This window comes from Fopius arisanus, unplaced genomic scaffold, assembly GCF_000806365.1.
Source record: "Fopius arisanus strain USDA-PBARC FA_bdor unplaced genomic scaffold, ASM80636v1 scaffold00002, whole genome shotgun sequence".
In the NCBI taxonomy this organism is placed as follows: Eukaryota; Metazoa; Arthropoda; class Insecta; order Hymenoptera; family Braconidae; genus Fopius; species Fopius arisanus.
In genome coordinates this window covers 2,678,440-2,705,440 of record NW_011887741.1, presented here as the reverse complement: position 1 = coordinate 2,705,440, position 27,001 = coordinate 2,678,440, and the positions used below count along the sequence as shown (strand labels likewise).

The 27,001-nt window shown below is 36.6% G+C and overlaps 7 protein-coding genes across 12 annotated transcripts; 3 read left to right on the top strand and 4 right to left on the bottom strand.

Moving 5' to 3' along the window:
* Positions 1–631: 631 nt before the first annotated feature.
* Positions 632–6,035, top strand: LOC105267787 (uncharacterized). 2 transcript variants are annotated; one of them, XM_011306895.1, is made up of 7 exons: positions 632–897; positions 1,933–2,151; positions 2,402–3,325; positions 3,443–3,509; positions 3,793–3,954; positions 4,029–4,131; positions 4,210–6,035. In XM_011306895.1, exons 2-7 carry the CDS (start codon positions 2,061–2,063, stop codon positions 4,306–4,308), a joined length of 1,446 nt encoding a protein of 481 aa, XP_011305197.1. In that variant the 5' UTR covers positions 632–897; positions 1,933–2,060; the 3' UTR covers positions 4,309–6,035. The 2 variants fall into 2 exon arrangements, with proteins under 2 accessions (XP_011305197.1, XP_011305189.1); XM_011306887.1 differs by lacking the exon at positions 632–897 and having other exon boundaries at positions 1,322–2,151.
* Ubc7 (ubiquitin conjugating enzyme 7) lies at positions 5,852–7,319 on the bottom strand. The gene is made up of 4 exons (XM_011306908.1): positions 7,131–7,319; positions 6,926–7,007; positions 6,652–6,770; positions 5,852–6,563 (listed from the first exon to the last, which is right to left on the bottom strand). Exons 1-4 carry the CDS (start codon positions 7,171–7,173, stop codon positions 6,304–6,306), a joined length of 504 nt encoding a protein of 167 aa, XP_011305210.1. The 5' UTR covers positions 7,174–7,319; the 3' UTR covers positions 5,852–6,303.
* A 113-nt stretch (positions 7,320–7,432) lies between these two features.
* Positions 7,433–8,934, bottom strand: LOC105267773 (PQ-loop repeat-containing protein 3). The gene is made up of 4 exons (XM_011306862.1): positions 8,287–8,934; positions 7,981–8,203; positions 7,772–7,892; positions 7,433–7,685 (listed from the first exon to the last, which is right to left on the bottom strand). Exons 1-4 carry the CDS (start codon positions 8,442–8,444, stop codon positions 7,555–7,557), a joined length of 633 nt encoding a protein of 210 aa, XP_011305164.1. The 5' UTR covers positions 8,445–8,934; the 3' UTR covers positions 7,433–7,554.
* Positions 8,481–16,589, bottom strand: Socs16D (Suppressor of Cytokine Signaling at 16D). Its single transcript, XM_011306874.1, has 7 exons — positions 16,284–16,589; positions 15,834–15,969; positions 13,780–15,774; positions 13,448–13,695; positions 13,208–13,376; positions 8,994–13,140; positions 8,481–8,566 (listed from the first exon to the last, which is right to left on the bottom strand). Exons 3-6 carry the CDS (start codon positions 15,653–15,655, stop codon positions 12,746–12,748), a joined length of 2,688 nt encoding a protein of 895 aa, XP_011305176.1. The 5' UTR covers positions 15,656–15,774; positions 15,834–15,969; positions 16,284–16,589; the 3' UTR covers positions 8,481–8,566; positions 8,994–12,745.
* A 654-nt stretch (positions 16,590–17,243) lies between these two features.
* Positions 17,244–20,484, top strand: Exo84 (exocyst 84). Of its 2 annotated transcripts, XM_011306827.1 has the most exons (5): positions 17,244–17,775; positions 17,936–18,933; positions 19,026–19,756; positions 19,845–19,898; positions 20,139–20,229. In XM_011306827.1, the coding sequence occupies exons 1-4, from the start codon at positions 17,721–17,723 to the stop codon at positions 19,861–19,863; spliced, it is 1,803 nt and encodes a 600-aa protein (XP_011305129.1). In that variant the 5' UTR covers positions 17,244–17,720; the 3' UTR covers positions 19,864–19,898; positions 20,139–20,229. The 2 variants fall into 2 exon arrangements, with proteins under 2 accessions (XP_011305129.1, XP_011305120.1); XM_011306818.1 differs by having other exon boundaries at positions 17,253–17,775; positions 19,026–19,898; positions 20,139–20,484.
* LOC105267762 (sperm-associated antigen 7 homolog) lies at positions 20,432–21,915 on the bottom strand. 2 transcript variants are annotated; one of them, XM_011306849.1, is made up of 6 exons: positions 21,898–21,915; positions 21,569–21,741; positions 21,422–21,489; positions 21,259–21,347; positions 20,749–21,086; positions 20,432–20,661 (listed from the first exon to the last, which is right to left on the bottom strand). In XM_011306849.1, exons 2-6 carry the CDS (start codon positions 21,645–21,647, stop codon positions 20,549–20,551), a joined length of 687 nt encoding a protein of 228 aa, XP_011305151.1. In that variant the 5' UTR covers positions 21,648–21,741; positions 21,898–21,915; the 3' UTR covers positions 20,432–20,548. The 2 variants fall into 2 exon arrangements, with proteins under 2 accessions (XP_011305151.1, XP_011305141.1); XM_011306839.1 differs by lacking the exon at positions 21,898–21,915 and having other exon boundaries at positions 21,569–21,890.
* Positions 21,916–22,312: 397 nt separating this feature from the next.
* Positions 22,313–26,024, top strand: LOC105267727 (DNA polymerase alpha catalytic subunit). Of its 3 annotated transcripts, none has more exons than XM_011306799.1 (3): positions 22,313–23,556; positions 23,968–24,183; positions 24,290–26,024. In XM_011306799.1, exons 1-3 carry the CDS (start codon positions 22,452–22,454, stop codon positions 25,924–25,926), a joined length of 2,958 nt encoding a protein of 985 aa, XP_011305101.1. In that variant the 5' UTR covers positions 22,313–22,451; the 3' UTR covers positions 25,927–26,024. The 3 variants fall into 3 exon arrangements, with proteins under 3 accessions (XP_011305101.1, XP_011305092.1, XP_011305108.1); XM_011306806.1 differs by lacking the exon at positions 22,313–23,556 and adding an exon at positions 23,588–23,702 and having other exon boundaries at positions 24,290–26,021; XM_011306790.1 differs by having other exon boundaries at positions 22,313–24,183.
* Positions 26,025–27,001: the final 977 nt, after the last annotated feature.

Genomic DNA, 27,001 nt, shown 5'->3' with positions numbered 1-27,001 from the left:
GTGGCATTAATCGAAATTTAATTACCTCGATGTCGTCGGCCTTTCGCAGCGCGTCGATCCTCCAAAAACACTCACAACACCAAAAAAAAATCACACAACACCAAAAAAGAAACACACCAACACTACAAAATCTTTTATTAAACTCGAAAATAGATTCCGCGCACTGAAAACGAGTCCTTGGAATTTTTTTCGTCACACACTTCCAATAATCCAAATGCCCCCCAACATCCTTTGTCTCATCACAAGCTCACTGCAAGATTCACTAAATACGTTATTTCCCTCGGTTTTCTACACGTTTGTCGTCAACACCGGCGGTTTTGTTTAACGATCCGCGTATTATAATGTCTATTTCACGCACTGAAAGTAGCCGGGCACCTCGCTCACCGAAAAGCGAGGGAACAATGGACCACGTCAGAAGATGGTGGGGCATTGGAGACCCCACGCATGCGCACAAGAGGCTACGGGCATTGCCATGCGCAGACACTCCAAGCGAATGCGCCTGCGTCTGTTAAGAACGACGCGGGACCGGCAACAAAGAATTTCATACGTGTTTGCTAAACCGCCAAAATTTCCGGATTTTTGCCGCCATTTTATTAGGCGGCAAATCGTGAGAAAAATGAGACTTTTTCCCGGTTTTTTGTGGGGGAGTGGATACGACGTAGTATTAATAACATACTCGATTGATAACGACATTGTTGTTGGTGCAATATTGCTTCGTGGAAACCGAAAATCATCAGTGGACGGTGTTGATATCCGGAGAAAAAAATCGTGAGTGTGGGTCGGTGTCGTGTTGTGAGAATTTCAGGGTTTTTAGCAAGAGATCAGTGTGGTCCTGGTGGATATTTTTTGGGTTCGAATTTGTCAGTGGAGAGTGTTAATTTCGTGGAAAATAAAATGGTGAGGATGGGTTTGTGGCGTGCTGTGGAAATTTCATGTGTTTTTTTCATTATTGCGTGAATGGTGAATTTTTTTGGAAATTTTCCAAGTGCCATTTGGTAAAAAAGTGAAAAAAATTAAAAATCACGTCCCGAAGGCTAGTTCGCGCTTATCATGACTCGCGGGGGCCTCCGTAACTCAGATCCATTCACCTTTTCCTGGAATTTTCATTATTGCGTGAATGGTGAATTTTTTTTTGAAATTTGACAAGTGCCATTTGGTCAAAAAGTGATAAAAATTAAAAATCACGCCCTGATAGCTTATTCACCCTCATTATGAACCGTAATAAGGGTGATTAGCCCTCGGGGCGTGATTTTTACTTTTTCCACGTTTTAACCTAACCTAATCATTTAACCTAATTAATTTAACCTAATCATGAAAGCAGAGATACGTAAATGAAGTTCGCCAGAGTCGGAACTCGTAAGACTGATTCCTTATCGGTCAATTCGAATCCGAAGTCGAAACTCGAATTCGGCGCACGGAGTGCGCAGTAATCTCGTGCCTAATGGAAAAGGCGTATGGCAATTGCCATACACCGTGTCTCTAGACACTGCCAATAAAAACTTCTTTTATGACATGATTCATAACAATATTCATAATTACCGTCAACTCGTCAAGCCAACAGTTTGCTCCTATCACCGCTTATCAGTCAAGTTCCGTTACTCTCACTGAATCAATCAACGACAAGTCTCTTCTAACAGCTGCAAAAACATTGAAATACACAAGCACTCGTCAGCTTTACCTATTGCACGCTGGACATTGCGTGTCTATACATTTACTCATTTCCTAAATCTTTAAAAAAAAAAACAAAATAAAACCACCCAAATGTGAGTGATTGCTTCTCTTATTACGGAATCGATATAACCTTTCAACTCATACGGCAATTGTACACAAAATTGAATAATGAAAAAACTATACAGTAATAATAATAAAAGTAATGTGTAAGGTGTGCATGAGGGTATTTTACCGTATTGATTTACCCATTTTGTTGAGGAGACTCCTGAACGCGCAGGTCCTCCCAAATACCATCCACTATGAATGATACGCGTACGTATTGGTGATAAAACCCGTGAATTCAACCAGCTGTAGACGCATTTGGATATCTGGAATTTGGATTTGCGAGGATGAAATTCGATCCTCCAACGTTCCGATTTTTGGTTATTAATTTGTGTCTATTGATCAATATTACCACCGGTGAACTTGAATATTATCAGGGTAAGTTTTTCATGTTTTCACCAGTCGAGTAAAACGATAATACCACTGCGCCTTTAACGATTAATAAACTCAGCTATCTCACATTGTCCCATTATACTGTTTCGAGCATTGTGTATACTCATTTTTATTCTAATATTCTTCATGGATTCTCGTTGAACAAATTATACCGAGCCTAATCGCCACTACTAATCATAATTTTTACAGTTATAATTAACGACTTATAAATTATTTCATCACTTTATCACCGTAGACGTTGATTCAGAATCGTCAACGACAAATCTAAGGCTAAAGCAGATAGAGCGTTACCTAGCCTCCCAATCGCGCCCTCGTCTATTCCGTCGAGACCATGCGCCACCTTCTTATCGTCATATCCAGGCTTATGAGGATGACATTTACCAAGAACGCGAACGGCAAATCTTGGATGCCTTGGTGGATCACCCTAGCATTCTCAAATTGCTGGAGAAGAGCAGAGAGGATTACTTAAATTCACTTTCTGACTACAACTCCATTCCCTACTCAGCAAAATCACCAATTCGTCCCTACCTAAACGTCAATTTGGAACCGCCTGAAATTTACGAATACCCCAAGATCAAGATGGCCTTTCCAGAAGGCAGAATTAGTGAACGTGGCAAATTGTTATTCCAAGACTCCCCGAGCTATCCTCTGAGGCTAAGTCTCCCTGATCCAAATGATTCTGAAAAAGAGAAAATGAAGAGCTCTCTTGAAAAATTACAGAATCAATTATTGACATTGTACACTCAGAAATATTATATTCCTCCTAAAAAAGTAACTCCAAATGATGTATTAACTGAGTTTACATATCATTTTGGAGAACCCAAGACCCAAGAACTTACAAACTCATTCGCAGCCAAGCCAAATGATCCTCGATATTGGGAAAAGGTGGATCATGTGACACGGAGGGAAGAGCATCCTACAACTGTTAGCGATGATGATGCAAGGAGTGAACAATCTCCACTGAGTAACACTGATGCAAACATTAAATCGCAAATAGAATCAATTATTTATCAATCTGGGAGGAATTTTAATGACGTGAAGAACGAAGAAAAAGAAAATCGAGTCATAGAGATCATACCTGAGCCTCACAGACGATCAGGAAAAGCACCCATTATTACATTCACCAGGAGCAACGTCAACAATGACGTGTACTTCATTGGTGAGTAATCAATGTTATTACACCTCATTCGTGTGATGAAAAAAGTTAAATTAACCAAAAAAATTACTCTGAATATCAAATTCATTCAAAATCACTAATGGACAATTTTTTTTTTAGCTATTGTCGCTGGATGCAGTGCTGCTGCAATGTTCGCACTCGTTCTCATTAGTTTAACCTGGTGCAGGTGGGATAATTATTAATATACATATTTAATTTAACTGTTAATCAGCAATAATCTATTTCCGGGCTGTTGGGATGGGGTTTTTCTCTCGTGTGCAGTTGAACTTCGCATAGCAGGCCACAGGCCGCAGCCCGGATAGTCTTTTTCCGTAGTGATTTTCAAGTTTTCGAATTTGGGAAGAATGTAGTATCACTTCCCAGATGAGAAATCGTGAGAAACATTATGGTAAAATACCTGGTGACCACTCGTTGGTACTTATGACGAGGGAAAATTTTAATTCTCATAGACTGCAGCGGAATGTTAAAGCAGCTGCAGACATAGACTACCCCGCTTATGGAGTGACAGGCCCCAATAAAGATGTGTCGCCATCCGGTGACCAACGACTGGCCCATTCTGCCCAGATGTATCATTTTCAACACCAAAAGCAACAGATAATTGCCATGGAAAAGTAATCCTATTTATCAGTTGATTCAATATATATATAAACGGTTAAAACAATATTAGCCAATAAATATTTTGCAGATCAGCTGCATCTCGTGATCCTGGATCAGTCTCTGAAGCTGAGAGCGATGAAGAAAATGAAGAAGGTGATTATACAGTGTACGAGTGTCCAGGTCTAGCGCCTGTAAGTTAAAAATCATTCAATAACTTCTTAATCGAATTATCATCTCCTCCTGAGCTGGTCAATGTTATTTTTCGTAAGGCAGGAGAGGTTGAGGTGAAGAACCCGATGTTCAACGACGATCCAACACCAGCTACACCACCCCTAAACAACACCCAAGACGAAGAATCACGTCACTAACTCGACACGACTATTGACACAACAGGAAAAAATAAAACCAATAAACTCGAGGTGGGAAAATGATCAGATATTATTATTATTATTATTATTATTTTACCATTTTCAGGTGCTTGACTAACGTTTAACCGAAAATCATATCCAATATATTTATCGATACCTATTATGTAAAACAATGCATATATACAGCTGTATGAATTTTTTAACGAACACACTTTTTGTTTTAATAACGTGTAATTGGCCGTATCATGCGAGTGAGTACGATTCTACACTTTTCCATGTAGCAGTTATGTAGAAAGATTTATGGAATTTATTTATTATATGGGGTTGTATTAATCAACGAACTCCGGTAGAATTGTGGTGCTGTAAAAATTTGTACTTCTCCATTAAATCATCTCATTATACTATTATTTTTCACTAATATCTCTTTCGAGTGAACCGGAGACTATTTGTCTCATCCATTGCAATATAGAAAATTTTCCTAAACTTTGAAAAAATTCTCCAATAAATAAAAATCATATGAAAAATTATAGATAAAGGGAAAGAGTGAAGAATATTATTTGGCAAATTTCAATTGATCGTTCATTGCAAGATTTATTTTGACCAATTATAATTATATATACTACGACATACGTAGTTGTCTGTCAAATTATATTCTGTGCATTATACAATGTACATACACATCAATAATAAATATATGATATATTGAAAAATCGTCGTGTATAAATAAAGGTTTCATCGTTACGTTTAGATTTCCCTCTATCAATTAAAATCATTCAAGTATTGAACATCAATTCGTGCTATTGATTTGTATGAGCTTCCTTCAAGTGAAACAAAGGACACATTAAAACTGAGTGTTCGCTGAGCATTATGCAACTTTATTTTATGTACCGAAATAATAACAGGAGATTTAAATGAATTTCTGATGTCGTGCTGGCCAAAGACATACCATATTTTAACTCTATTGTAATTAGCAACTGAAAAATCGTAAAACTACAAAAATTGAATGAATTAATGTCTATGTATAAGGTGATTAGGATACTGGCCATTTTAGTTGTGATTTCAAGTGCTACAATTTCTAAAGATAAATCTGCAATGGACTGGAAGAACGTAGAGATAGAGTATAACATTGCTCTCGATTACCTCCCTATCATCATGAATTAGTACAGTTAATAATGTGATCAATTATCTTTTAATCGTTTTAATAGAAGACCAAACCAATTGATAAATCAATAATTATCACTATTTTGTGCAATAATATAAGGATTGCAAACAAGAGACAACCTATTTTAGCGTGATAAGAGGTAATAAATTTTATCAATGTTGTATTTATTATCTTCAAATTATATTGTCGTTTTGTCAACGAGGATTAGGATTTTATCTGTCTCTCAATGTAGATGGTGAATAGGCCAATGTAAAAGAGAAGAGGACAATCTATGTGTACAGAGAGGTAACGGAATTATATCGCGACCGTCAAGTGATATTTTAGGAAATGCCAGGAGAAAGAATGAGTTTTTTGAATGAAAATTTTTCCATTTTTCCTTGATTAATATTCAATTTTTCTTTTTATTAATTTACATACAAATAAATGAGCCACTGAAAGAGAGTAAATTTATGTTGGAAATCCATAATTTTCTGGCAATCAATTTTAAAGTGTAAAGGAGAAGTTGTATTGAATAATATTGTATTATTATTATTTTCGCAAATAAATGATTTTTTGTAACTGATAATAATATTTTTCATTTTTCTTCAGTCGTATATGACTTGCTATAATTATTCTTCAGTATGGAATAATGGTGAAAATAGGAGAATGTACGAATAATTAAAATGGACAGAGTTAAATTTACGAAAATTTTCCAGAATTCCTTTCTCAAGTTTTTTAACCACATAAATTTAAGACAGTAGACGGAATCCAGAGGTTAATTCTTTCATAATTAGGTGATGCATAAGGAGAGTGTATTTCATATGCAATATCATTAGTTTTCCTTGATATACAATTCATATTGGAATGCCGAGTGTCTTGCGTACAAGTTTTTGTGCTATTTTCTCAAATTCAGCTCTATCTTCACGCCACATTTTAGCAGCATCTACGTTAGCACCGCTCTCATCATTTGGCTCGGCCAGCATGCTTACCACGCTCAGTAGAATTTTTTCCACACTCTGAACCGGACTCCATCTCTCTGCACTGCTCTCATAGCCCATGGGGTCATCACCAGGAGCATGCAGAATGCTAATGCATACTCTGCCATCGGCGTAGACTACATTGAAAAAGAAAGAAAAAATTGTTTTTTCCATCCTTGAGGATGATGTTTTTGACGTGTAAAAATCACATTTTTTTTTCCTTACTGTTTGGATGAAACATTTCGCAAGTGAACTGCATTTTCGGAGGACTCAAAGGATAATCTGGAGGAAATATCAATTTTGCTGGAAATACACCGCCCTCAAAACATGTACCTTCCGGCCCTCTAAAAAAAAAATAATAAACCTGTTGATAAATTCAGAAATTCATTATCATTTTTTTGTATATGAGAGTAGATATGGACCAGTCGGAATAATAAAAAAGGATAAATTGAGAAAAGAATACAAAAGTGTACAGCATTGTGGATTATTAATTACATACGTAATGAGTGCTTCCCACTCGAAGAAATTTTCTTCATTAATTGGTCCTGCAACAATACCCTCCGGTGGATTTAAGGTTAATTCTGTAAATTAGAGTACAAACATGAGTAAAGTTTATTTATTTACCAAGAGGAATAATAATAAACATATGTTGGAACAATAAAAAAAATGTGCCCGATGAATATTCAAATGATTATCATATTTACGTTTATACTCGGCCATGAGACGTCTCAATGCTGAACCAGCCATTACAATAGTGTTATTTATTTGATTATGTTAGTAACTTATTCATGTCATGAAAAGTTTAACGGGAAATAATAAAGTGGCCTACATTTCATTGAGTATTTGAAGGTTGTTGCACAATTAACTACTTGAGTACTTGACGTATCGTGGGCCAATGCTACCAATGCACTGAAACGAAAATTCTTCATTGACGCTCTTCTTTGAAAATAGAATAGAATGAATTGGATTGAATAAAGACGGCGAGAATTAAGACAACAAAAGCATATTATATTTTACAATACGTATAATTGTTATTCATGAAATTGAAATACATTAAGTGGAGATATACTTTAGTGAATGCATTAAAGATTTAAATTTAATACAGCATTTGTATCATAAAATTTCCCTTCAATTCTGTTTCCGACGATATTTGTAATACATTGCTAAGAACATTATGCTCGAGCTTAACAACGTCGATATTATGAAGTTTGCTAAAAGTAAGTAATCAGCAGAATCCACCCAAATGGTAAATATCCTTGCTATAAAATTGAAAAAAAAAATTTGGAATTAATATATTTTCATCCATCTGAAGTAATGGAAAAATTAATTGATGCGTAGAGCATACTCATATTGGTGAATGCAGAGATACACCATGTCAATAATGACACAGATTCCGCATTTTTCGCACGAAAAATTGCAACCAGTTGAACAATTTTACTGGACACAGAGATAGGTGTGCACATGGGCTGTAAAAGTAGAATAATCAAAATACGACAGCATTCTTTTTTGTTTTGTCTGTTTTGTTTATAACTTTGTCATTATTAACCAACTCACTGTTAAAAATGTAAAAACAGCTTTAGGAATAACTTGAATAAAAATACAGATACTCAGGAGGAAGTAACAAGTTGCGAACAATATTGAAGTTGTGTTGATTTGATTTCGATATTTCAGAACAAAATAAATAAGAACCAATTGTTGAACGAGAATCACCGGATATTCCAAGTACGACATTAGTGCATAGCCATTAATGTAGTTGTAGCTCGCCATCACAGTATAACTGTAATGAAAAATAAGATCTTACAATTAAAAATAACATAAATTATTCTTGAGATATAATAGTTGTTATTAAAAATGAAGAACCTGATGAGCTCGAGGGCAAGACCCGATAGTGGAATCTGAGCTGCTGACTTGACCACCATAAGATTCCATAGTTGTGGAATTTTTAGGATGAAACAAGCGGCAATAGTAATGACACTGAACATGCCGGAAATTGCTTGCATATCCATAATAATCATCATATCATTGATTGTCCCTTTTTCAAATGCCTCTCTTTCTTTTAATTTCAATATTCAAACGTTCAACTTTTTATGGTTAATCATTTTTAGGATAATTATCCCCCAAGTGCTTCTATAAATGTGCACTGGAACGATGAGCAAATTAATAAATGAGAAAACACAGTAACGACTATGGTAGTATGGAAGCTTTGCAACAATTTACTATTAGAATCTGTGCGATTGATATAGACGATGGGGATCAAGTGGTTTCGTAACGTTTATAAAGCTGGTGAATTGACGTAGTTGGACCTAATGAAACGACAGAGACACCGTGCGCAATGTATACCGCTCATATCATTCATTGGAAATTCACCGAAACCCAGAAAACATAACGAAACAGCCTTGGCGGCTTTCTTCGAATCACCATTGTCAATGGGTAGATATTCAAATCAAGGAGAGATAAAGACTTTTAGGTTATTGATATGTTTTCATTTAGTCTCAAAAATGTATTTCATTGTCAACATTGCAGTACAAACGTTGTTATTCAACTACATGGCTATATATTAAACTTACAATCCTCATTTTTCGTTAATACAATGAAATCAATTAATTATAAGAGTTGACTTTACATACTTGTGGTTCACCTTTGCTAATACTTATGTACTCGACTATTTGTTCATTCATTTATTTGCCATTGACATTGCCTAGCCCCTCTCTCTCTTCCTCCCTCCCTCTCACCAGCCCTCGCTATCTGTCTCTCTTATCGCAGTATTGTTCATTCTGGATGGAAATGTATACTGTTTATTGATGTTTAATTAAATTTTATGCATTTACTTCGTTTAGTTTTTATTGTTTATTGTTATTAATGAAAACTAAATTTAGAGTCTGTTATATCTCTTGCCCATCAATATTAATATCCAATGGATAGTAATTTATAAAATCGAGTAAAATCGAGTAATGAAAAAAGGAAATAAGACCTTTTTTTGTCCAATTAATAGATTAGAAACAACGTTATTCTCTACACGCATAATTTTCTCACTAAACCAATTTCAGCTGCTCATTTTTTTTTGTATATCTAAATGGCGCAATACTCCATTTAAATAGTCAATCAAATTCAATCAATAATCTATATCCGGTTTATGGCAATCAATAGTCTCAATCAATCACATTTTCCCATACTAATGTCAATCTTGATATTTCATCAAATTTTTCTAGAGTTTAGCTATAAAGCCAACTGAAAAAAAATTCCATTTTTGCCGACTCATCACCAAGAATTTTTCTCTCTTAATTAGTATTTACGCTGATTTGATTTTTATATACACAAGCATGTTATTCGGTTATTCATAAAAAATTAAAAATTATCATTTTCATATACCCATGGGGAAACTCTATTGGAAATTCATCAGTTAATATTTCTTCCACTACCTCCTATGGGTTTCAGCATAATATAATTCTGATTATATTAGTTCTGTGTAAGTCATCGAAATCTCCTCAATCTTTTGGTGGTGAATTGAATTGTTCATTATCTTCCTTTATTTTCCTCTCTAACAATTGAACTGGTTTTGGCCATTAATTGTGTGAATGCGTTTTTACAGCGAAAAAATAATAATATAAATAAAAATAAATAATTATATATAATTATATGATAAAAAAATAATCCTTGAAGTGTTAATCATCATCAAATTTAGGTAAATTAATTAGTGTCGCTGTGCCACCCTGACCCGTAATTATTGATTCGAAAACCAACCAAAAAAACAACGTAATTATAAACTGTAAAGTGATGATAACGCAGCGGGTAACTAATTTTTATTGTTTTAATATGGAATATAAGTGACTGCTCACTTAACGCTCATTCATTTGTTGGAATGAACCTTAATTAGCAATTGAACTTGGTAATGAAAGTTTCTCAGTAATAAAAAAATTTTTTTTTTTTTTTTCATTTTTTAAGTCGAGCAGAGATATATATGAGAAATATATTTTGACAACATATTGGGAAGACCATTCGACTTTTGTAAATTAAATCTAATCAATAATAAAGAATCAAGTCATTCGGTTAAAAGAAAAAAAAAATTATTTTAATGGTACAAGTTGCGTACATAACAGATGTATGTAAAATTGGAAGAGAGTTTCATTAACACATTCTCCTTATTGGAATAAAGAAAATACTGTAGAGAAATATCACATATGAAGAGATCCGATAGGCATATTCTGCAAGAGCCTTCCATAGATTTTCTTACAAAATACTATTGTATTTCATCTCAATGGGAAAATCTAAAAAAAGTCATATGTAGTATATGTCTACATGACTTTTCTATGCGTGTGATTTAAGATACGAACCTCGAACCAATCAATCACTCCACAGTTATTATCAATGAGAAAAAACAAAAGAGAAGCCCTATAATGCATTACTTAGAAATATATTCTCTCTCTTTCTCACTTTCTACAATAGCATGTAACTTGAAATCTTGTATGAGAATGCACTCGAGGATGAACATGAAGCTTTTTTTTGCGTTGTAGATGGTCTCAGTAACCATAACGGAGGAGGATGATCCGTTTCGAGTTCAAATCCTAAACGTAATTATTAATGACTAGCATATTCCGTGTAACAATCAACAACAGTTGGTATGTATACCGATACATCTCGTATAACTTAAATTACACAGTTCCTAACAATTAACTATGAATCAACTAGCGAGCGTATGCAGTGGTGAAACGTAAATATTACATTTCTTTATCAGGGAGCACTCATGCAGTATCTTGTTTTGCCGAAAAATTTAAAGTTAAGGAGAGAGTTATTCATGTAAATTTCGCTCGTTTATTTGGTTTTTGAGTTATGGTAAAAGGAATGATATTTTAGGAAAGTGATTTACCCGATTTAATCAATTCATAGCAGAGTTATTTAATTATCCTAGAAGTTTTTAAAAGGATGCTTGAGGGAACGTTTCATTTTTCTTTTGTTCATTATTTTCTTCTTTTTTCCAAAAAAGGATTCATTAACCTTTCATCATTTGCCAATGAAAAAATCATTACGAACAAGTGAAAAGTTGTTTACAGTGGCATAATAAAATTTTTACTTTGTGGCCCGACTGAAAAACGTCAAAGTGTCGCTACACCACCCGGCGCGTGCAACTACGAAACGGGAGGTGAAGGATGGCGAAGGGTTACCAAACGAAAGAATCGACTAATTACGTCCCACCACTTTTATTCACCGATTGCAATTGAAGTTATAACTCGTCACTTTCCAATTGATTCCGATCAATCCCTATCTGTCTATTCATGTTTTATAAAAGTAAGAAATATAAGAATTCCTAGAAAAAAAAAATGGATTTCTCAAATTATCGAATGAATGAAGAAAAAAAAAAAACAACAATAAAATGTTCCCTCTTGTGTCTTGAATAGAACACAAAGCAGAATTTTCCACAATTTTCAAATAAAATTAGAAGTAAAGGACAAAGCAATTTCACTGGTTATAAATTGTCTTGCTACATTGCACCATCAATTCAAGTACCAATTCGAACAATGGTAGAACGTATAAAATGATTGAATAAAAGATTAGCTGTATTACAAATTGATAATTTTGCTTGGCTTGGTAAACAAGCATCACAGTCACGATATAAGTCCATTAATTCGAATGATCACACCATAAGGCCTGACATTCATTCATGTGGTTTATTTTCAGTTGCTAGGCAATTTTATTGCCTATTTTAGCTTGTCTCGCATCCTCACTCATCATTTGTCGGACATTATTTTTTCAACATGATTTTATTTTTCTTCATAAAAGATGTGACAAGCGTATTGTTATTTCTTCTCCATGACTTGATTTTGGTTTTCTTCATCTTAATTTTCCGTATTTTTTTTGTCAGCAAATTATTGTGTGAATGGAATTCTCATTTTTACATTTTTTTCCTAAATTGTCATTGCTCAGCGAAAGAGCAAACGATAGAACCATTACTTTACTATTAGTCTAGTAAAATTCATCCAGCTGCATTTTGCTGTCTAATCGTAGCAGCACTCGTTGTTCAAACTGGTTCACTGTAGACTCGCAATAAAACTCAGAGTAAACAAAGGAAAAAAAAGATATCAGTAGCAAAATGGTAAATGGAGATTTGGAGTGAATATGTTTTTTAACGTAGTATTATTATTATTAGGAATAGTAAAAATCGAAAATTCAAAAAATAAACATGAAAGAAAACAATCTCATCTCCTTTCACCACTTTCCCAATGATACAATGATATGGTGCAGGATTTTAATTCGAGAGATCCACGATTGATGAGCTAATAATTAAAAATGATATTACAAGTTGATTGTGAGGTATAAATACCTCTCACGATAAACCTTGGGGTGTAAAACAAATCTTCTCTAATTCACCAGTAGAGGAGCTAACTGGTGATTCAGCTCGATCATCCTGTTCGGCCAATTGTTCACTATAGTAATGAGGTGTACTCAAGTAGTCAATAAGTCTGCGCGGTAATGGCAGAGTGGAAATGAGATCTCTCCGGACCATTTTGAGGATGACAAATCGACAAGTATGTTGCAATGACTGAACCTGTTTGAATCTTGAAACTGGATGCAACAATTGAACTCTCATTGGACCCAGTACAGGTCGACGATGGAGAAAAAATAAGTAGCGACCGCTTCGCGAGTGCTCCACTGCATTCTCAATGAAATCAACTATAGTGTGTGATTTGAATTTGGTACAACTGCCGAAACTGAAATTACCTATGGAAATAAAATATTTTTATTCCTTTTCTATTAGAATGAATAGATTTACAAAAAAAAATCTTACCTTGATCATGTTCTATTCGCACATGTCTGACACAGCTATTTAATCGGAATGACAGCGAAAATATATAATGATCATCACTGCTATCTCTCACGATGAATGAACCATCGGGCTCATTCGATAGAATTTTTTCAGCCGCCTCCCCGGACATTGGCCCCCAGTACCAGCCATACTGAAAAAAAAGTAAAAATACACATTTTTATTGCTAACTGGCGAAACAATAAACATATACACAATACTTACATCTTTGACCTTCTCAATGCTCGCGGCAAAGTCCATACTGGTATCCTCTGGAGGTAATTCCTCCTCCCTGGCAGGGCTAACCTGCTGCACCGAAGCCGGTGACTCTCGGAGCCCTTTATCTCCAATCGACGTCAAAGCATCCTCCCCCTGTTCCACATGGCCGATACCACTTTCATTACTCCCATTACTCCTGGGGAGCGGCGGTAAAGCCCTCTTAAAAAATGGCATCTTTGCCTCTCCTCCAACTTCTCCAGCACCACCAGCACCAGCACCAGCACAACCACCACCACCACCACCACCACCACCAGCACCACCACCACCACCACCACCACCACTACAACCATTATTATTAATTATTCCAATCCCTTCATTTTCCCCTTCTTCTTCCTCTACTATTTCTCCCTGTACAATACTATTCCTCTTGTCGCCGAAATTCTCTGGCGATCCAAGCCTTCTAAATCTAAATATATTGCACAACGTTTGCTTTAAATTCAACGAAAAATTTCTCTGACTCTTTTTCATTTTGTCCCTCTCTATTTCGCCCTTGCCACCTTCCTTGCCCCCTTCCTCCCTCTTCTTATTCTGCTTATTAACCATCAATCCACTCTTTTTATGCTTTCTTCCATTTCCGTTTCCATGTCCATTTCCATTATTATTGATATTATTAATCAGTCCGTTGGTGGTTTTATTTGAGAGTGGAGTATCAGTGGAAGAATCCGTATGAGGATTACTATATCGATTATTATTATTATTGTTATTGTTATTATTATTATTATTGTTATTATTGTTATTATTATTATTATTTACACTGAGGGCCTTCGCCATGCCAAGATGAATGGGCGTTTGACTGGGTAATTTCTCACGCTTGATTTTATTTTCACTAGAATCACTTGAGCTTGAATACAGTGTCTCCAGATACTGTCTCACCTCATGGAGGGTCATGTGAATAGGTTCTCCAATGTTATTGTGCTCATTAGCTGGGGCCCGATGGCGCCCTGATGTACCTGGAACACTGTGGCGTTTTCCATTTGCATTTTCGTTACAACACACCTCAGCCAAGAGTCTCTGGGACTTGATCACATGGGTTATGGCACGCGGTTTGCCACAGTAGTGTCTTGCCTGTTGAATGTGAGCCTCAAGCTCGCTCTGAGAACTCGCTGAAACATTTCTTCTTCGCTTTCTGTGGTGACGATGGCGTTTTGGACGTTGAGGTGTGCGAAGTCCATGAAGAGGTCGAACAACGTCAATTGGCACGGTATAAATGTCTGAATCGAAGGGAACATTGTACATATCGCTTATTTCACATGTTGTTAGAACATCGTGGGACATTGCTGAGGTGATGAAGCTACTGTCGTCGGCTTTACACAGGCCCGAGGTGTTTATAGAATTGTGAGATGAGGATAAGCGAGAAGAAGCCAGCGAACATCTCGAATTGGGACGGTTCAGGGTATTGTAAGGGGTAATTGTTATAGTGGCAGTGCTAGCTTGTCGTGATGAGGAAGACGGTAACATTTCAGATGCCCAGAAACGTTGTTTTGACGCTGTTTGATGGTGAAGATAGGGGGTCATCGGCAAATTACCAGTGCCAGTGCCAGTGCCCGAACTAGAATCAGGGCTAGGGCCAGGGTCTGGGCCCGGACCGAGACCGAGACCGAGACCGAGACCGAGACCAAGACCGAGACCGAAACCGAGACCAGAACTGGGCCCTGAACAGGAGCTAGGGTTAGGGCTAGGTCGAGGCGGAGTGAGCTCACTTTCTGGCCATGAAACACGACAAGTGAGGGCAAGGGCTTCGGAAATCATTTGGTTGATAAGAGAGTCTGCCAGCTCGTCAATCCACGAGGGAATTTTTATTTTTCCAATACGGTAATGCAGCAGTGGAAGATTTGAACTAACCGAATCCGGAGGAGATGGACTGTCTTGGAACTCTGGAGGTGGCTTTATAGCAACATCTTCCACCGAGAGTTTTGGCTCCAAATCTGCCCAACCTGGACCTTTTTTAAGGGTATTGAAGTTCTGATGACACATACCGTCCGAGTAGTCGAATGAATCTTGTGATAGAGATTTTGACTCAATATCACTCTCCTGCATCTCTATAGCAAGTTGGGCTCTAACAGAATCACTCGATATAGATCCACCAAGTCCACTGCTGCCAAAATCACTGAGTGCTCCGGTAACACTAAGTGAGCACGACGGTGGAGAATCCATTGTCCATCAATATCAATTAATTGTTGAAAAAAAAAAATCTTAATCCTCTTCTATGATTTATATCTCTTCAATAAATTGTTAATAGTCCCTTGATGCTCCATATTGTTATCTGAAAATCCCTGATGCATCATCTTATTAGTATCAACTACGCTCTTCTATTATTATCATATTTACTCACTTGCGAATACAAAGTGTAGAAGAACGATGCCAAACAATTGTTTATGAAAATAAAAACACTTTGAGCACCGGAAATCATCGTGATCGTGATTAATCGTTCAAATCCTCTTCATAATACCCAACGTCACTGAATAATCCTGAAGATGAGAAAAATTTTCAAAAAATACAGAAAAATACATAATACTGAATTTATACATACTATTTAATCTCAATATTCACCAAATCTATCCACCACTAGTAAGAATAAAAATAATTATTAACATAATCATTGAAGTCTTCAGTTAAATCCATGCAAAAGAATTTCGCATTTTAGCCTTCACGAATCGATTTCAAAAATATAATGATACACTTGTTGAAAAAATATTAATACTACCAAATCATTAAAGAATCCTTCAAGATTCAATAGCCAAATTATTCAATGAAATAGTGAAAATATTGCTTTTCCACATACCTCAACCACAATCTGCCATTAAGAATCTTACTGAACAGAACGACACATGCACGCCCATGCCCTTCACGAAAAACCGGGGCAATACGGTAAGGAGCAATTGCTTTGGTTATACTCGTGAATTATCCCCACAAACAAATAAACTACCAGTTATGAAAGAATTTTTCCACTAACGAAACAATAAAAATTTATCAAACTGTCGCAATAATTTCGAAGATAAATTGATAATTGCTGTAATAGTGGTAAGTAATGGTAAGTAACGTAAGTATTTTCCCAACGTAGGGTTTTTTAACCCCTTGCCCCTGTCCGTCAACGGGGCAGACTGATGCTTTCTGGATGGACGATAGATCGTGGCGATTGTCTGTACTATCCTTCCTTTCTATCTTCTCTTTCTCTCTCTCTAGTCTCTCTATATCTCTCTCTGTCTCTCTTCTCTCTATATATAAAAGGAGAGCATAATGGCTACGGCTCAAAAATCGAATTGAAAAAAATCGAAAGAAATCAAAATGGCGGCTGCGAGAGTATCGAATCAGAGATTATAGGGGAGGGAGATGAGCAGCGCTTTACGGGTAAAAATTCAACAGGGAAATTTCGGAGCGTCGGTTACGAGAATCAATCAAACGCCGTACCCGTGAATAAGGCAGAGCACGAAGCTGAGTGTCGATAACGGCATTGTAGAGGTAGTGATAGAGTGGGGGGAGAGGAGGGAAATCGAGGACATTCAAAGTGCTAAAGGGTGGAAAATAAGTGGGGAACATTGAACCGGTCAATGATCTACAAGTAATTCACTCGACTTTAAAAATTCATCTTTTCCCTCCTAATTAATATTAAGGTGTAAAACTAGCTGTATTCTATGGCAAATTACATCGTCCGTCTGAGTTTTCCCCAAAAATTTTCACTGTGAGAAACATTCAACCGCCAATGAAGTGAAATTAATCCTTAACGAAATCCAAGAAGAAAAAAATCCAGTAAAATCGACGCAAATCAACTCAAATACGCGTATCCCGTCTTCATGAATGTTCACATGAGAACGCATCCTTCAGCTTCCCGCCCATGACACTTTTTACATGCTCTCCGCCATAACACTTTCAAGTCCATGCTTTTTTTTACTGAAACTGAAAAAGGATATTTATGCATCGATGAAATAGCGAATATATAGTGGCTGAGTATTTTCATGGACACATTAAATATTACACAAATAGCAAAGTGTAGGCCTATTTATTCGCTTCAATGAAAGTCTTTGGCAAAATTCATTAAATATCTATTATGCTTCATTTTTGTGAAATGAACAGTTCATCAATTATAATTAATCAACAATGATTGGAGGTGGGACGTAACTATATAAGCGTGCTAGGTTTTATTGAGCCTAACCTGAGTCATGTAATTACTTGCATTCATACAACATACAAAATCGGAAAGTTTTTCGAGTAATTAATAAACATGACAGATTCCTTGGCTAAGAGTTTTGCTTCAGAGGAGTTCAATCACGACAAATGTAAGTTTATATACTTAATCACTATGGAAAATCCTTAATCATGCATTGGAATTTTTTTTTATAATTATTTAACAATTGAGGTATATTTTATTTTAAAAAATTAAGAAAAATTAAGAAAGTAAATTGAGTAAAGAAATATGGTCATCATTGGAAATTTCAGTTGTTAAAGAACTGAGTGCTCAGTGTGTGGGTGCTGATGAGCTTCGCAAACAAAGAGCGCGAATTCAAGAATTGGCTGATGATACATCAGCTCAATTGAAGCGAAATGTTTACCAGAATTATATGCAGTTTATTGAGACGGCCAAAGAGATATCCCATCTCGAGAGCGAGATGTATCAGTTGTCTCAACTATTGGGAGAACAGAGATCACTTTTGAGCACATTGGGATCCAGCAGAACTACCACTGGTCCCATTTTTGATGATACACTCGGATATCATCAGGAAAATGAAAATACGATTGTATCTAAGGAGGAGGAGCAGAAACTGAAATTGTTACAGCTACTTGAGAATGTTGAAGGTGCAATGAGTCTGGTGGAAACTCCCGGACGTATTTGCCACCATGAGGGATCTCTTCTGGAGCTTGATCCACTCGATGGCACACCATTGAAACGAATCCATGCATATCTCTTCAATGATGTTCTCATGATTGCTTCATGGTTGGCAACAGGGGGTCGCCGAGGCCCTCCTCGCTACAAAATGCAGACAGTATACAATCTTCAAAGCCTTGCAATTGTCAACGTTCGGGACCTGGGCTCCGTAAAGTTGGCCTTTAAACTTCTCGCTTTTCCCGATACCAGAGTCTTCCAGTGTCCGACAGCTACCAGCAAAAAGGAATGGCTCGAAAAATGTGAGCATACGAAACGTGCTCGTCTTACCCAGGAAAACCACAAATCGGAATCAGATGTCCAAGAGCCAGTCAAGGACACCACCATTGTTCCTTCCAGGTCTCTCTCTCTAGATTCCAACACTCCAATTGACGATGGAGATGCACCTGAGAGCCTAGAATCCCTTCCTGATTGGCTGCTTGAGGTCACAGAGGATCTTGACTCTTGCATGGCTCAACGGCATTTCGATGAAGCCTATACTCTTCTAGAAAAAGCAAAAAATTTCCTCCAAGAGTCACAGCCAACCCAAGCCATTGTCCAAATCACGACTAAGGTTTGAAATAAACCCATAGAAAGTAACGAATAACTTTTTCATTATTTTTTGTGATAAAATTAAAAACAACATTTCAATGGCTCTAATTACAGATTGAAGAACGTGGAGTTCGTCTAGTAGATGTGCTTACACGAGAGCTAGAACTCAGTGCTGAAGCTAGATCTTTACAGGGGGGTGGACTGAGATCAGCACGACGTGCAGTTAGGCTTCTCATCCAACTCGATAGAAGTGTTCAAGCCTGTCAGTTATATCTTCAACTTTGTAACGTAGCATTAAAAGCTAGATTGAAACGGGTTAAACGAGAGGGAGCAACAATTCCCTACGTCAAACAACTCAGTGCAATAGCCTTTAGCAATATCGTGGAGATGGCGAGGGAATTTCTCAAGCTATTCCCTGAAGCGACCAACTGCACATCGAGTCTCATTGTATGGTCCAGCCAGGAGGTCAAACATTTGACATCACATTTGATTAAACAATTGTTTATTCCTCAAGTTACCCTTGGTACTCTTGTTGAATGCATTGGAGTTGTAAGAAGTCACTGCGATCAGCTGATCCAATTGGGAATAGATCTTAGATATCAGCTTGATGGACAACTGAGAGTTCCCCTTGCCAGAGCCCTGCAGGATGCTGGGGAGAAGTATCTTGATGCTGTTAAAGTTAGAGCTGGAGAGGACAGTTGGAGACCTTCTAATCTTCACAACTACCCGAGCCTCCAAAAACTGATGTGTGAGCTGGATGATATGGGAATTCCTGTGCTCAAGGGCTGCCTTACTGGTGACTACTGGTTGTCGTTAACAAGCAATACCATTGCCTTCGCCAAGTTGTATGTGAGCTTGTTACAAGATTGCCTTAGTGTTGCTATTCCTGAATTGATTTATACCATTGATAATGTTCTGGTTCTGGTGATGAAGGCCCAAGTACAACATCTAGTGACTTCATTGAATAATATGAAATTTAAACAGGAGGTAATGTATTGCGCATTTTTTTTTTTTTTAATTAATTTCAATGATTTGTTGAGAAAAATACTCAAACTCCCCGAACTATTTTTCTCTCAATTTATTAATTAGTTTTAATAGTTTTAAGAGTTAGACTGAAGAGGTTAAAAAGATTTTTTTTAGGGGGAGATTTAATGCCTTAGTGAAGCAATTAGAGACTATCATGGTAATATAATTTCACGATACCAATTTCATTGAATTTTATTACAGAGGAAATTAATTCAGGATAATGCTATCTACGTTCGTGATGTGATTATTGAACGAGGTCTGGAGCTTTATAATAGTACAACGGGGCAAGATTTTAAAAAGCTTATTGAGTTGAAACAACAAATTGTCTTTGATCCGATTCCTGCTAATAAACCAAAGCCAACGCCGAGAACCTCTGTTACAAAGTATTCAATTACGGAATACTTATAATTATTAATTTGTATATTATCAATTGTTGTAAATAACCTTAAATTATAATTCAATTAATTATCGTTATTAATAAATTCCAGGGGAAGTATTTGTGCAGGGTAATGGTTTTTTGGAAATACAATCTACTTATAAATATGTACAATGGGTTAATTATCTTTGAAAAATACTGAAAAAATTATTGACAGGCAAAATATTTAAGCGAATTATCCTTTCATTTCTGTCTGCTCATTCGCTGCTTCGATTTTTCTCTTTTTGGCTCTAATATCAGCTAAAGTTTGCTCTATACTTCGTTGATCTTTTTTGTTTTCACTGGGAACTAGAAAAATGTAAAGATTGATGATTATGATTATGATTACGATTAAGGCCGATATGGAGGATAAATTATTTTTCGTTTTCAACTCACCAACACCGTAACTACTACTAGATACAGTCTTCCTTGCGGCCTCAAGTGCTGATTCCTTTCCAATCAAGTGCTCGTACTTGTCCTTGTAGTTGAAATTCGGCACAAAGTCATTCTTTCGCTTACGATTTTTAATGCATTCAGCATCCTCTTTAATCTGTCTCTCTCTATCCATTTGCAATTTTTTGGCAATCTCTAGGCTCCATTCTTCACCCTTACGAAGAGCGTTCAACTGGTCCTCTGATGGGGCGTACTCCCTTTTGAATATCATAATATGCCTGTCGATGCCTTCTTCGCCAAACGAGTAGGCCCACACGCTAGCTACTTCCGCAACATCATGCCTATAATTTAATTATATTGATGATATGAAGAGAAAAATCATCCTACTTTAATAATGTCTAGTTCATGGCGAATTAGCGCTTTAGCGAATATTGATCATTGAAAAAAAATCAATTAATCGAAGTTGAAACAAATTAATAATCTATTGTTTTTTTAATGTAAGGAGACGCTTACACAATTGTTCTGTAAACTTTCTCCATCGGTGCGAATTTATATTCCTTCAGCTTTTCATCCTTGAGAAATTTATTAATTTTCTGTTCAATCTAAAATAATATAAATATTGTAGCATCTCAATAAAAACGACCAAGGGCATTCAATGGAAAGATGAAATAAATACTTGTTCACGAAACTGTTTGAGTTTGTCGGCTTCTGCTTTTTGTCGTTTTTCTTGTTCTTCTCGTTGCTCTATTATTTGAAAATATTATTTAATATTTGAAATATTTAAATTAATGCAGACGGAAAAGGTTATGACGATTTAACTCACTCTTGATTAACGCTTTCTGTTTATCACTGAATGTCGGAGGTTTTTCCATGGAGTTGAGAATGGATCCAAGTAAATCCATAATTTTGACAAGCACTTGTAAGTGTTCAATTTGCTAGTAGAAAATGCAGTTCTCAGCAGTTGTGTCAGTATATTGGCCGTTGTAAAATCTGGCTCTAATAAATATAGGAATCTGGATGATAATATTTTTCCCCAGTTCTGGGGATTATTTTCCCGTTGGATCGTCAATGTAATTAATTCGTATTGGTTTAGAAAAAAATTGAACGATCAGGGGAGCGATTTTGCGCATTCTTTCCCGACTTAAAACTTACTTTTTTTTTTCACCCGTTTTCCGCTGCGTGGAAGAATATCAAAGAGGATTGACTAAAGTAGCGGTTCAATTCTGGGGGATTCAGTGACCTGCACCCCAAGAGAGTGATGGCGCCACATTGTAAACATTGTAAGGGGACTTATTTCTGCGGGCTATGAAGAACAATAGATAATTGTATCAGTTAAGTCAACAATCACTTTTTAACTTCAACACCCTTCTATTGTTCTAATGATTGTTGAATGAATTGACTATTAGGATTTCCAACCATAGCGTGTATCATCTGATTGTCAATGTGTTTATTAAATCGATTTTATACTCTATTTAGGCAGAATTTTAGTTTGAACTACCCGCCGCTTGTGTGTTCGTGCCTCCTAACGGGAGAAAAAAAAAAAAAGTTTAAAGTGGGAAAATAAAGCTCAAAATGGCTCCTCAGAAGTGGCCATAACATAAGTGATTGAATGAGAATTTATAATTTTGTGTATTTGTAAAGTTCTTATTGATTATGCATATATATTTAGTAAATAAATTATAATGAGTGTTAATATGAAATAATCGATGAAAATGGAAGAGAGCCATAAAGGAAAGCAATTCTTAGGAGAAGCTGAAGAACAACTCTCACAGTCGAATCTCCAATTATCACCGACCTGCAACTCGTTAAAAAAATCCCACCTACGATTCTATTATTTGGACCTTCTGGAGGGGGTGAAGCCTGGCCAGCTCTACCTCTTTGGAAAAATCTACCTTCCATTAACAAAAATCTACGCCTCATGTTGCGTCACCGTGACAATCCCCAGGAGATTGTATCTCCTCCCAATATCCCAATCTTCTCAATCTATGAAGGCAGTGATTGCTGAATTCAATAAACATGTTATGAAGCATGGAATAAAAAAACAAGATTACACTATGCAGCTACAAAGAAAGAAATATGCATTTGATATTGAGGACATTCCAACAGTGGCTAATTATTTAACAGTCACATATCCAGCTTCGTATCCCGTTATGCTTCATTCGGACCACAGTCAAATCATCAAACACATTTTTGGAGCCTCCTTAAACTCGCTCGAGTTATTTCTTTCGGAAAGAGAGATTAAAGGCCCCTCTTGGCTTCAGATTCAAGATTCAGAGTTTGTTGAGTTAAAAAAAAACGAAACCCGGTGTCATTATCAAGTGTCATGTCCATCGATGAACAACATCACTGTTGTTCGTGAAAAACTGGGAATTCCACCGATGGTTTTAACGGAGTTGAACATTAAAAGTGCACCCATCAATGGTGTCGAACAAGTGATGATGATTCACATGTCAATTATGAAGAGTTTCAACATTTTTGAAATGTCCACCCATGACCAAAAACCAACAATTGTCGATGAATATTGCTTTATAAGAGGACCAGTGAATTCCCTCAGTTTGCCACATCTCACAAATGATGGTTTCTCCTTTAGTACGGCGACTTGTCCATCTATAAATGTTGTCACGTGCAATGGAGAGAAAAATTTACTTGACACGTTTGTTGACAAATTCCAATGCTACGATCCAGACATAATTGTCGGCTATCAGTGCGAGAATTCTCTGGAAAATTTGCTGAATAGACTTCAACATTACAATAAAGCATGCCCTCAGACGAAAATTAGCCGAATTAAGATGGACGGATGGAATATTTCATGTAATAAATTACGAAAACAGTCAAATCTAAGATGCGTTATCGGCCGCCCCATATGCGATGTCAGATTAGCTGTCAATGAAATCTATCCAAAGTTGGCTACGTTGTGTAATGTCGACTTGATATGTGCAGAATTATTGAATACCAATGTAGGCACTATTAAGCAGATCGCTTCATTTCAAGTTTTGGAGTGTTACTCATCAATTGAACAAATTGTTGAATTTATTAATAATACGAGGCTAGAAAGTCAATCGATTATTAAACTAGTCTACCACATGAATATAATTCCTCTCGTAATGGAGGTGACAGCCATTACTGGTCATGTATTATCACAATCCTTCACCTTTCCCAAGAATATGAGGAATGAATTTCTATTAATTCATGCATTTCACAAAAGAGGCTATATTATTCCAGACAGACGAATAATTAATGTGAAGGATAAGAAAACTTTCTCGGGAGGTCGGGTATTAGAGGTTATTGCAAGGATGCATGTCGATACAACCCTCCTGATGGACTTTAAATCTCTTTACCCAAACATCATCCGTGAATACAATATCTGCTTTACGACGATGCCAGGGGTTTGCTTCAAATCTTTCGACGAAATTTATGTGCAATTGAATGCCCCAATGGGTAAGATGTAGTATTTTTCTATTTTATTTTAATATACAATATGCATGTATAATATTGGAAGGATATGATGACTATATGACTTTTTGGTGTTTTTTATTTTTCACAGGAATCATCCCTAAACTAGTAGGTGACATCGTTGAGGCTCGTTCAAAAGCCAAATGCCACATGAACACGCCAAATATTTCACTAGCTGAAAAGGCTAAATATCAGGCACAACAACTAGCTCTCAAATTAATAGCTAACACGCTGTACGGATCCTTTGGTTCCATCTACTTCAGATTCTATGCTAGAAATATTGCGGCTAAAATTACTGCTAAAGGTCGTGAAATCTTAATGAATGCTGTGACAATGGCGAAATCAAACACTTTCAGTACAATTTATGGAGACACAGACTCTCTCATAATTGATACAATGCAAAGGGATCCAACTGAGGCGAGGCGCATAGCAGGAGTGATCAAGAATGTAGTCAATCAACAATACCAATTCATCGAGTTGGAACTTGAGGCGATATATAAGTATATCATCATTGTCAACAGGAAGCAATACACTGGATTATCTTTAATAGATCTTCCTGATGGCAAGAGTCAATTAGTCCTAGAAGGAAAAGGTACTCTTCCTAAAAAAGGGAGCAATTGTCAACTAGTTATTTCCATTGTCGAGCATGTCACCAAGCAAATGTTTAATGATGAACTTTACCCGAAGAGGCGGAAGAAGGTGGCCGAATATCTTCAGAAACTTGCCAAGGAGGCTAACGAAAATCCCAGTCAATTCGAAAATGATTTGGTGATTACTCAGAAAGTTGGCTCTCACTCAAATTTATGGCTTAGCTGTAAATCAAACCATGAGAAATTGCCTCACGACAACACCGACAACAAAACCAATAAAGATGGAAGCAATTGCAAATCGGACGAATCTATTTCTTACATAATTCGCAGCGATGGAACTTCAAGATCACCGGAGGAACGAGCTTATCTCCAAACAGATGGCAAGCAATTTCCACCTGATATCAACTATTATTTTATTAGTCAACTTATTCCGAGACTTCAAAATGTATTCAGACCAATGGATGACTTGAGTTCAAGTTTTTTTGCCAAGCATTTGGGATTGAAGGATCAATACAACACAATACCAGGTGTTGAACCCGTTGCAAACGAGGAACAGCATAAGTCTATTAAGGTATGCCCGCTTGCTGAGCCAGTTACAATTACTTGTAGGAAATGTGGGGTGGCACAATCCATGAATGGATTTATTAGGGAAGGACAAGAAGGGAGGGATTCAGTTCCATTTTTGTCGGCATGCTTAAATGATGAGTGTGATTGTGCTCCTTGGAGGTATGTTGATGGAATTTTAGAGGATTTGGACTATGCAATAGCCAATTTTTTAGAGGAACACCCTCCCAAGGTCAGGTGTGCATATATCAAATATAAAAAGGGATCAAGTGAATACATTGAGTTCAGATGCAACTACATTGTTGATAACATTGATGAGATCCCTGCTACGTGTCCGACGTGTAATCATTCTTCCAAGTTTGCAGTAGATTTGCCTGCGCCACTTGTCTATGCACGAATACGTCAACTCCGTGAATTTTTTAATGTAAATGCGCAGAGCAATTTGGTTAAGGAGAGTCTCACCAAGGAGGTTACTGATGCTTATATATTTCTCTGGCACGCTCTCGACAGGCTCATCAATCGGAGACGAATGAGCGTTATTAACATGAAGAAACTTCATAGGAGACATGAGTGAAATTTTTTTTCTGTTCCCATAAATGTAATAAAAGTGGATGGTGCATTTGTTGTTGTTAAATAACTTGTTAATAGTATTGATTAGGTTACCATTACGTTACGATTTAAATGCACCTCACCGTTTCATCTCCAACCTTGAGTAGTTACTCTCAAATCCTATAGATGTCCACGTCGTATCGAAATTTATATGGCATCCGCTTATCCCTCGTCGCCTGGTTCATCATATTACCAGAGATTATAGGGGAGATTGCTAGCAATCTAGGGCTTATGGAAAGGCTTCAACAAGGCTCGCGACCTCTTTTACTTACTGATACAGGCTCTGATCATGTTGAAGGTTTTGTGCAGGCGCCTGGCAGTCACCTCTATAAACTCTGATATCACTCTAATAATGTGTTGCTCTTTGTGATTTTTAAATTTGCATGAAACATCAGTAATTGAATTATGATATGATGAATTATGAGTGACTGAGTGAGTGAGTGAGTGAGTTGTTGATTCCATTGTGCAAAAACATGGTCGTGACTTTTGTCACCCAAAGTTTTTTTTTTTTCTCAAATAACTTTTATACTCGTGTCATTATTCAGATGAATTCATACAAAATCTCCAATTAATTGACGAAAAAATACTGAGAGTGTTGTTTATATATTGTACAGAGTTCACCACTCGAAAAATTACATTGACCCACCCAATTTTTGGTATAAATTACGACGAAATCGTTAAATAATAGTAAATAGCTCGATCAAATGCCTAATAACACCTGCGAAACATATTATCTCAGATGGTTGGATTGTTGAAAGGTGTGTCGATACGGGAGCTTATAAAATCCCGACATACCTGTCCACCAAACTGTGAAGAAAAAAATTGATGAAAAACGAAAAAACAGAAGAGGAAGAAAAGAAGACCATGAGCAAAGAGCAGCAGATAAAAGAGGCTGTACAGACGTGAACGGGCAATGGGGTAATTGGGACCGAAAGGTAAATATGCAATTACTATATTTCGCTTGGGCAAATATTATAATAACGATAACGATGAGGGGTTGAAGAGGGAGTGGGGTTAACTAGTGGGCGTATTCATATCGG

What these genes read in the sequence shown, in the direction of transcription:
- Ubc7 (XM_011306908.1), bottom strand. Translation starts at nt 7,173, where the DNA reads ATGGCTGGTTCAGCATTGAGACGTCTCATGGCCGAGTATAAAC. An exon ending in TCTCATGGCCGAGTATAAAC is followed by an intron (nt 7,008 to 7,130) that starts GTAAATATGATA and finishes TCTAATTTACAG; the next exon opens with AATTAACCTTAAATCCACCG. An exon ending in GAGTGGGAAGCACTCATTAC is followed by an intron (nt 6,771 to 6,925) that starts GTATGTAATTAA and finishes TTTTTTTTTTAG; the next exon opens with AGGGCCGGAAGGTACATGTT.
- LOC105267727 (XM_011306790.1), top strand. Translation starts at nt 22,452, where the DNA reads ATGAAAATGGAAGAGAGCCATAAAGGAAAGCAATTCTTAGGAGAAGCT. An exon ending in GCAATTGAATGCCCCAATGG is followed by an intron (nt 24,184 to 24,289) that starts GTAAGATGTAGT and finishes TATTTTTCACAG; the next exon opens with GAATCATCCCTAAACTAGTA.
- LOC105267762 (XM_011306849.1), bottom strand. Translation starts at nt 21,647, where the DNA reads ATGGATTTACTTGGATCCATTCTCAACTCCATGGAAAAACCTCCGACA. An exon ending in TCAAACAGTTTCGTGAACAA is followed by an intron (nt 21,348 to 21,421) that starts GTATTTATTTCA and finishes ATATTATTTTAG; the next exon opens with ATTGAACAGAAAATTAATAA. An exon ending in TAGTAGTAGTTACGGTGTTG is followed by an intron (nt 20,662 to 20,748) that starts GTGAGTTGAAAA and finishes ACATTTTTCTAG; the next exon opens with TTCCCAGTGAAAACAAAAAA.
- LOC105267787 (XM_011306895.1), top strand. Translation starts at nt 2,061, where the DNA reads ATGAAATTCGATCCTCCAACGTTCCGATTTTTGGTTATTAATTTGTGT. An exon ending in TGAACTTGAATATTATCAGG is followed by an intron (nt 2,152 to 2,401) that starts GTAAGTTTTTCA and finishes TTATCACCGTAG; the next exon opens with ACGTTGATTCAGAATCGTCA. An exon ending in AGTGTCCAGGTCTAGCGCCT is followed by an intron (nt 4,132 to 4,209) that starts GTAAGTTAAAAA and finishes ATTTTTCGTAAG; the next exon opens with GCAGGAGAGGTTGAGGTGAA.
- LOC105267773 (XM_011306862.1), bottom strand. Translation starts at nt 8,444, where the DNA reads ATGATGATTATTATGGATATGCAAGCAATTTCCGGCATGTTCAGTGTC. An exon ending in CTGTTTTTACATTTTTAACA is followed by an intron (nt 7,893 to 7,980) that starts GTGAGTTGGTTA and finishes CTACTTTTACAG; the next exon opens with CCCATGTGCACACCTATCTC. An exon ending in CTCTGCATTCACCAATATGA is followed by an intron (nt 7,686 to 7,771) that starts GTATGCTCTACG and finishes TCAATTTTATAG; the next exon opens with CAAGGATATTTACCATTTGG.
- Socs16D (XM_011306874.1), bottom strand. Translation starts at nt 15,655, where the DNA reads ATGGATTCTCCACCGTCGTGCTCACTTAGTGTTACCGGAGCACTCAGT. An exon ending in TAATAATAATGGTTGTAGTG is followed by an intron (nt 13,696 to 13,779) that starts GTGGTGGTGGTG and finishes GTGGTGCTGGAG; the next exon opens with AAGTTGGAGGAGAGGCAAAG. An exon ending in GCATTGAGAAGGTCAAAGAT is followed by an intron (nt 13,377 to 13,447) that starts GTAAGTATTGTG and finishes CTTTTTTTTCAG; the next exon opens with TATGGCTGGTACTGGGGGCC.
- Exo84 (XM_011306818.1), top strand. Translation starts at nt 17,721, where the DNA reads ATGACAGATTCCTTGGCTAAGAGTTTTGCTTCAGAGGAGTTCAATCAC. An exon ending in GGAGTTCAATCACGACAAAT is followed by an intron (nt 17,776 to 17,935) that starts GTAAGTTTATAT and finishes TGGAAATTTCAG; the next exon opens with TTGTTAAAGAACTGAGTGCT. An exon ending in TTGTCCAAATCACGACTAAG is followed by an intron (nt 18,934 to 19,025) that starts GTTTGAAATAAA and finishes CTCTAATTACAG; the next exon opens with ATTGAAGAACGTGGAGTTCG.